Below are 8737 nucleotides of genomic sequence, written 5' to 3'. Positions count from 1 at the left end.
GGTCAGTGCACAGGCTTGTCATCAATGGTTGAGGGTTGAGAAGGATCAGGTATATCAGTCATTTAAAACAACATATAAATAGACCATGGGCAACAGCCAGAAGGCTTTAGCCTACTGGGTGTGTTTCTATTGCAATGTATCTGTCTTTCTCCTGATGGAGCCTTTACATGTGACGACGAAACAGAACTTTGTGCCTTTTCGTGGTATCTGTGTAGAAAAGTGACATAAACATCCTGGAATATCAATCATGGAAGATGAGATGATCGTGCATGACATAGAGTTATGGCGTGTGAGTAGTGTCTGTGTATTTGGATGAGTGCAGCAGGTCTAGGGCTGACATGTGGCAGTATGACTTGACATGGAGGCTTTTGGTGCAAGATGATTTCGGTCATAAAATGCATCATAACGCACCTCAGTTTTTATCCTTGACAACCGTGTAGTAGAGGGACTACCAAGAATGGCTTGATATGATGACGCCCACATCGTTGCATGAGACAGGCAAAGTAACGCGATAGCTGCCAGTTTGGCAGTCGGAATCCCCGAAAATGGCGGCGCCGCCAGAGGAGGAGAGCTTGGAGTCTCGCGTCAGTGAGTCATACGATGCTTTTACTGCTATAACGACTCAATACGTGACCAATTTACTTTCAGAAAACTGAGGTAGAGAATGCGCTGTAGTTGTAGTGTTATGAGCATAATTGTTGTATGTGCAGTGGATGAACATCCCAGTGATGATGATGCTTTATCCAAAGTGCTAGCTAGCGTGCTATAACGTAGCGCTGCTGAGGTCGGAACAAAAACAGACCTCACCCCTGTATTGTTTACGCAGAATAATGCCTTGACAAGCACGAATATCATTTGTTTTAGATGTTCTTAATACGCAATTTGTTACAAATACAACATAGTTCGACTTTGAAACTGGTGAATAAGACTGGCTAAGCTAACTAGCCACATTATCCAGTGGCTGAGTGTCAATGGGCAAATAAATTGGGGAGGAGTCATTCTGCTAACGTTTGCAGCAAGTAAACACGAAGGCTTTCTTTGTGCATTTGGTTCTAAGGTAGCGAGAAACCCTTAAATGTTGATAAGCCCCCGGTTCTGGAATTTGCTTTTATTCTCCCCAGACAAAGCCACCAACCCCCTGAACAAGGAGGCGGACTGGGACAGTATCCAGGGCTTCTGTGAACAGCTCAACAATGAGCCTGAAGGGTAAGGAGGACCAACATGTGGAGAGCTGGTCATAGGCTTGCTTTGTCAGTCAGTACTTCAACATGTTTAAACATACGGCAAACCATACAGGTACTCTTATTTGATGTCCCCTCCCTCCTCCCTAGTCCTCAACTGGCTACCAGACTTTTGGCCCACAAGATCCAGTCACCCCAAGAATGGGAGGCCATGCAAGCACTAATGGTGAGTATACCGTTATCGGGGTAATGTATTGGTTGACATGCTCACTGACATCTCCATTAGCCAGAATATGCTAATTGTAAGTGATCCCACCACCAGCAGTATCATAACATATATGTGTCCCTAGGTCCTAGAGATGTGCATGAAGAACTGTGGGAAGAGATTCCACAATGAAGTGGGCAAATTCCGCTTCCTCAACGAGCTCATCAAGGTGGTCTCACCCAAGGTACTGTCTGGAGGGCTATTTCTCTAGGGTTCCATTTGAATTCAATCTCTTTTTGACTGTACCCCTTTTGATCTGAACCAAACTTTCCATACATATTTTCCCATGGTAGAAGTAGGGTATGCAAAATGGGTCAATTTTGAGCACTTGAATGTTTTGTCATTTCGGTCCAGTAAGTCACTTTCTGACCACTTCTACCACGGGCAGTCACAACAAGTGATTGAAATCAAATGGAACATCCCTTTATGTAACTCAACCCCTTTTATAAACAAACAAAACCCAGTATTCCATTATGTCTGTTTTGATGTTCCTAAATCTCGTCTCCTGTGCAGTACCTGGGTACTCGGGCCCCAGAGCCAGTGAAGAAGAAGGTTCTGGAGGTGATGTATAGTTGGACGGTGGGCCTGCCTGACGAGCCCAAGATAGCAGACGCCTACCAGATGCTGAAGAAACAAGGTGAGCTTTAATAGTGATGACACACGTAGAAAGAATAGGAGTGAAATAAAACGTTCTCTCTGTGTTGATCCTTTTCTATCAACTCTTATTGTTTTCACTATGGTGGAACTTCAGGATGAGGAATATGGCTAAATCATATGATTTATTACAGTACTGTAACTGTATGATCATTTCAGGAGTACACTCATTTTATTTTTTAGTTATCTGTATGTTCTCCTAACATGTGCTCCTGATATAAATAGTATTTTGTCCATGTCAATCTCACTTATTTTTATAGTTTATGCACCAACATAAGACAAAATCATATTGAAACTCCTGAGTCTGCGTCCATCATTATAATGTTTTTCACTTAGCCCGTCTAAGTGAGAGAAAAAAACTGTTTGTGTAGTATGACTGTTTGTGTAGTATGACTGTTTGTGTAGTATGACTGTTTGTGCAGTATGACTGTTTGTGCAGTATGACTGTTTGTGCAGTATGACTGTTTGTGCAGTATGACTGTTTTGTGCAGTATGACTGTTTTGTGCAGTATGATGGAAGATAATTACATAGTGCTCAAGTTAAGTGTTTTGCTCCAGGGAGTGACAGCCAACAATATTTCTTAGCCTGGCCCTGAATCCGTTGGTTGCGCTGCTTGTGTTTACAATAACTTCATGGGGGAAACAATGTTATTACCAACGTGCCGGAAACCTACGGTATATACATGATGTACTATACACTGTAGGGACTTGCCGGTGACAGGCTATTTATTCATGTGACATGGATGGGGTTTCCTGCTCTCTTCCAGGCATTGTGAAGCACGACCCGGTTCTTCCTGATGAGCCCCTCCCACCCCCTCCGCCCAGAACTAAGAGCGTCATCTTTGAGGATGAGGAGAAGTCCAAGGTAAACATGACAATGAAGCAGCCCCTTGAGTTTTGTCAATAGAGATGACATTAGCGGACATTTTGAATTGATGTCGTCTTTCCATTCTTCCACTGTAATTTTCATGTATTCCCTAACGGCCTGCTCTCCCTCTTTTACCTCTCTCCTCTTGTTATCCCCTCTTTTCCTTCCTCTTCCCTTCCTTCCTTTGTAGATGCTGTCTCGGCTTTTGAATAGCACTCACCCTGAAGATTTAAGAGCAGCAAACAAACTCATTAAGGAAATGGTGCAGGAGGTGTGTCCTTCTCTGTTTACTCCTGTCTGCGTGATTGTGTCTTTGTTGGGGTGGGTGTCAATCAATGCATATATGCCTATTGCATTCACAACGCAGTCGATTTATTACTCATACGCAAAGTAAACAGCGAGCACTTTATATCGTCAAAGCACTTCTAATGATTTTATGGATTGGATTCTGAACTCTCACGATTGTAATCTACTATCCCTACAACTGCTCTCATAATTGTACTGTATATGCCTGCAATAAAACAACCTATGCAGACTTCAGAGCGCTCCAGCTTTTCTTTTATGGGATAATGTTTTTATTTTATTGCAGTGTTCTGAGTGTGTGTGTTCTGTTACGGTCCTCCAGGACCAGAAGCGAATGGAGAAGGTGTCTAAGCGTGTGAACGCCATCCAGGAGGTGAAGGAGAGTGTGAGCCTGCTGACCCAGCTACTGGGAGACTATAGCAAGGAGAGCAGCTCCCAGAGCAATCAGGAACTCATCAAGGTTAGCACAGAGCAACACCACTAGGGGTGTGGTGTGCAATGGGCTATTTCTAAATGTGGTTGTGTTTGCAGGACCTATACCAGAGCTGTGAAAAGATGAGGCCTACTTTGTTCCGATTGGCTAGCGACACAGAAGACAACGATGAGGCCTTGGGTGAGAGTCCTATGTTTACATATAGTGTGATAGAAAAGTTTGGTCATACGCACATTCTTAAAAACATAGGTGCTGAGCTAATAAAGAATACTAGTATAGAACAAGAAGGCCCGCACACTGTCAGGACCTGACGAAGATCCGTTTCGGATCGAAACGTTGTCAATAAAGCAGTGAATTGGGAGCCTTAACAGTGTGCGGGCCTTCTTTGTTCTATACATATAGTGTGATCACATCAATACAAGAGGTACAGTTCAAAATGGCTGAAGAGTGATGCATGCCTCTGTACGGTTGTTAGACAGTTCTATACGGTTATGTAGTGTTCAGCATTGCATAGCTCACCCTCTGTGCGTCTCTGTGTTACGCCAGCTGACATCCTGCAGGCCAACGACAGCCTGACGCAGGTCATCAACCTGTACAGACAGCTGGTGAAGGGAGAAGAGGTGAACGGAGACAGCACAGCCATGCCCACACTACCAGGTGAGAGAGAGAGGGAGAGGACCTCTGTAGGGTCACGACCTGAACCTGCTGGTGTCTCAGAGGGGCAGACACAGTGTTCTACACACTCCCAACATGTTCACATATGCACAGACTGAACCTCAGGACATCCATTATAATCAACCAGGTTGTTTCCCTGTTCATTTTCACAGATGTGTTCCGTGTGTTTAGTTCAGTAGTTACAAAACATTTGATCACACAGACCGACGTGTTTTATCTCTCCACAGGAAGTAGCACAGCCCTCCTAGACCTGACAGGGTTGGACACCTCGCCCACTGGACTTCCCTCCTACCCAGACACCCCCTCACTACAGACCCCGTCACAAGAACTGGGTATCAGCCTGCTAGATGATGAGCTCATGTCACTTGGTAAGCAGCAGTTCTGAATGTCGTTTCGCTAGCTTGTTTACTCTTATTAAATTGCCCAATTATTTTCCAACTTGCCATGACTCGGCCAACTGTGGTTATGCATCATGTTCTCTCTCGGGTTCGTGTCGACAACCTCTTCCTATTGTTGTTTTCACTCAGGACTCAATGACGTAACGCCCAACTCTACCCACACTCCTCAGTCGGGAGACTGGAACTCCTTTCAGGTGAGAGAGAGTTGTCAGCATATGACGCATGCACACACACACAAAATGTCCCTAACCCAGTGTTTTTCTGCGCAGTGTTCTGACAGTGTAGAGCCAGTCGTCCCAGCGGTGCCTACTGCAACAGTGTTGCTACCGGCCGTGACCCCTATCCCCCAGGCTCCATCAGGGGGGCCCCCCGCTGCTTCCCCTAAAGCCCTGGATGAGTTAGACCTGCTGGGCAAGACCCTGCTGCATCAGTCCCTACCCCCGGGGACCCAGCACGTCAATTGGTAAACACTGTAGGCCAGAGGGGCAGTTGCTAATCTGTAACGTAAACACTCTGTATTCTCTAAAGAAAGCTGACACCTTGCTCTCTCCCTCTCACAGGGATAAACTGCAGCCCCAGTCCAGACCCACCCTGCGAGACCTCCAGACCAAGTCCAGTACCAACACTACTAGCACCTCCACCCCCAGCCCTGTCCTGGCCTTCCCCTCGGAGCAGCCTGGGTCTCTCCTAGACTCCCTGCCCAGCCTCGGGCCTCCTACCCCAGCCCCCCAGAACGACATCTCCTTAGCTAACGTGACTGTGCCCCTGGAATCAATCAAGCCCAGTAAGCCAATTGTCTGATCAATCTGTATTTCTGTATGGTTGTTTTGAACATTAGCAAGAAAAATACCAACTCAGATTCCAAATAATAACTATAATATACCCAGCCATTACCTGTGTTGCAACATGTCTCCAGACATGGTGATGGCTGGGCATGAACTAACCCTAAGCCTCTGTCTGTCTAGGCAGCTTGTTACCAGTGACTGTATTTGACAAGCACAGTTTGCGGGTGCTGTTCCACTTTGCCCGTGACTCTCCTCCCTCTCGGCCTGACGTGCTGGTAGTGATCATCTCCATGTTGTCCTCCGCCCCCATACCAGTCACCAACATCCGTTTCCAGTCTGCAGTACCCAAGGTTGGTCCTCTCTCTATCTCTCTCATTTTGTCTTAGTGATCCATCTTCTACCTCTATCATTTGTTTGTCCCTAATTTCTCCTCTGTCTGATTAGATGGTTGGGTTCTGCGGTAACCTATGTGTGCTGAGTTGTGACTAGTTTGATGATTAGATGGTTGGGTTCTGCGGTAACCTATGTGTGCTGAGTTGTGACTAGTTTGATGATTAGATGGTTGGGTTCTGCGGTAACCTATGTGCGCTGAGTTGTGACTAGTTTGATGATTAGATGGTTGGGTTCTGCGGTAACCTATGTGTGCTGAGTTGGGACTAGTTTGATGGTTGGGTTCTGCGGTAACCTATGTGCGCTGAGTTGTGACTGTAGTTTGATGATTAGATGGTTGGGTTCTGCGGTAACCTATGTGTGCTGAGTTGGGACTAGTTTGATGGTTGGGTTCTGCGGTAACCTATGTGCGCTGAGTTGGGACTGTAGTTTGAGTGTAATGTGTTTCCTCTGTCTGTTTCTAGGTGATGAAGGTGAAGCTACAGCCTCCTTCAGGAACTGATCTTCCAGCCTTCAACCCCATCTTACCCCCAGCCGCCATCACACAGGTCCTACTGCTGGCCAATCCTCACAAGGTACTACCTTCACCTACACACAGACTCCTCCCGCCTGCTTTCCAAGGTGTTTAACATATGCTCATTCAAAAAAACAGCCAAGTCAGCATCTCATTTGTAGCTGTGAAACGCCCTGAGGTGACAAACTGTCACCGTGGCAACAAAACAGAATTTAAACATGTGCAAGCAGAAAGCATGTTAATTTGTCCCCTTTCCTGGTGTAGCCTAACATGGTTCTGTTCTTTCTTTCAGGAGATGGTCCGGTTGCGATACAAGCTCACATTCGACCTGGGAGAAGAATCACACGATGAATCCGGCGATGTAGAACAGTTCCCCCCTCCAGACACCTGGGGGAACCTTTAGTGGGATTGATCAACTTCCTGTCACCTGATCCGCTGCTTCCCTTAGGTGTAGGTCGAAGGTCCCCCCCCAAGCACTGGTCCAGGGAAAGATGGCGTCTTTACATTGTGATGGTTACGGGAAATCTGGTCTTAGACCTGTTATTTGGATCGGTTTCTCCCTTAAGGGTCACACCAAATGTGTGCTGTTGACATCTGACTGCTGACTTTTTCGCGTAATTCTTCATGTAAAATCGGTTTGCAAATTACATCCGGTACTTTGTTCAGAGGTGCTAAGTACTCTCGGCAGGCAAACGCTATTGGTGTGTCCGAGCCCTTATGTCTTCCCATTTGTTATGGATTGAATATCGGCAGGGAAAGCTGATCCTAGATAAGTTATTTGTGGGCAGTTTCTCCCTTATGCCTTCCCATGTGTCCCATCCATGATCCGCCACCCCATGTCCCTATGTTGTCATCTTTCATACTCCATTTTGTGTTTTTCTTCATTCCATTGACTGTACTACAATCAGCCCTTAGTCTCCAATGCATTACTGTATAATAACCACCTTATGTGATCTGTCCAAAACAAATCATTGCTGTGAGTTCTGAGAGAACAAGTCGAAGCCTTTTGAACTGAATGTGTGGGACTGTTTCTCCCAGGCTATGCCTGATAGCATTATTCTGCACAAAATATGACACTCAAATAGTGTAGTCCCAAAGTATTGAATTATTTTCTATTATTATTTGTACGGTGTGTGTTATGTGATAAGTTGGGCAGTAGGTGTAACAAATGTATATCCTGTCCAATCTTCTGTGAAGGAATATCCAATCAATGATGCTTTTATTCATTCTATTGAAATCACATGATCATATTGTTTTGTTATAAACAGCAATTTGTTGCTTTTCCTTTTTTTTCCCCCGTTTTAAGTGATTTCATTCCACTACACGATGCATGCACTTCCTGTTTGTTTGGTTTTGCACATGAATATGATTCCCTCATTTGCTGTCCTCTGTTCCACCTTCAGCTGTTGACGTTGACCCAAAGGGAGAGGCGTTAGTTCAGTACTGAGTTGTCAATGCTGACACCGTTTAAATCTGCCGTATGTGCCTAAAGCTGAGAGTTTGTTCTTTATGTATCTTGGTATTTTTTTTTTTTTTACCTTCCGTGTACATACGAATGCTAATTTGTTAGTCAATTTTTTTTCCCCGTTTTGGAGTCGCACTACTGATTTTCTTATGAAATTTGTTTATGCTTCCTTTGGTGCGAGATGTGAAACGAATGGGATATGGTCATTGATGATGCGTCTGTTCAATCATATCCGCAAGGGACAGTGGAGGCGGAAGCTTTTGCTCCAGTCAAGTAGTACCATATCCGATTCAACCAATAAAATGATTTACTGAAGACTAAGATTAGTTGATCATGTTAGTGCTTGGCTAGAAGTAAAGCCAGCAGCCCCACCTGTCCATTGCAGATATAGTCGTCCAACCATGCAGCAGCTGCATCTCTCACGTCATTCTGCAGCTCCCCTCCACATTCCACCTCCCTGCCTTTATTCCCTAGCCTGCGTCCCAGATCAGTTTGTGCTGTCTTGCGAGCTCAATGACCGTAGGAGCTGGTTTACCAGCCCAAACAGATCTGGGACTCAGGCTACCTATTCCCTGCTCTGACTTTGTAAATAGTAAGAATGGTTTTGCAATTATGTACATTTGCCAAAAAAAGCATAATTACAAAGAGCAAATAAATATTGAGGGGGGAATGTTGAGAATGTAGTGCAAATATGAATTTAAGGGAAATAAAGTTATTCTTTTTGGGGGGGGGGTTTAAACTGACTTTTGTCTATTTGTGGTTGTTAAGGAATGTTCACCCATGCTTACATATCCTGTACTCCATAC

At 45.1% G+C, this 8737-nt stretch overlaps 1 protein-coding gene across 1 annotated transcript; it reads left to right on the top strand.

Annotated features, from left to right (window-relative positions):
- Positions 1 to 472: 472 nt before the first annotated feature.
- Positions 473 to 8674, top strand: LOC106564558 (ADP-ribosylation factor-binding protein GGA1). Its single transcript, XM_014130692.3, has 17 exons — positions 473 to 588; positions 1122 to 1206; positions 1332 to 1407; positions 1532 to 1630; positions 1960 to 2083; positions 2868 to 2965; positions 3159 to 3239; positions 3594 to 3731; positions 3803 to 3884; positions 4251 to 4361; positions 4607 to 4747; positions 4907 to 4971; positions 5047 to 5240; positions 5338 to 5561; positions 5743 to 5912; positions 6417 to 6527; positions 6759 to 8674. The coding sequence occupies exons 1-17, from the start codon at positions 546 to 548 to the stop codon at positions 6867 to 6869; spliced, it is 1953 nt and encodes a 650-aa protein (XP_013986167.2). The 5' UTR covers positions 473 to 545; the 3' UTR covers positions 6870 to 8674.
- The last annotated feature ends 63 nt before the right edge of the window (positions 8675 to 8737 follow it).

The sequence above is a fragment of the Salmo salar genome, chromosome 12 (genome assembly GCF_965601325.2).
Source record: "Salmo salar chromosome 12, fSalSal1, whole genome shotgun sequence".
In the NCBI taxonomy this organism is placed as follows: Eukaryota; Metazoa; Chordata; class Actinopteri; order Salmoniformes; family Salmonidae; genus Salmo; species Salmo salar.
Note: the sequence above shows the minus strand (reverse complement) of the source record. Positions and strands in the feature narration are given on the sequence as shown.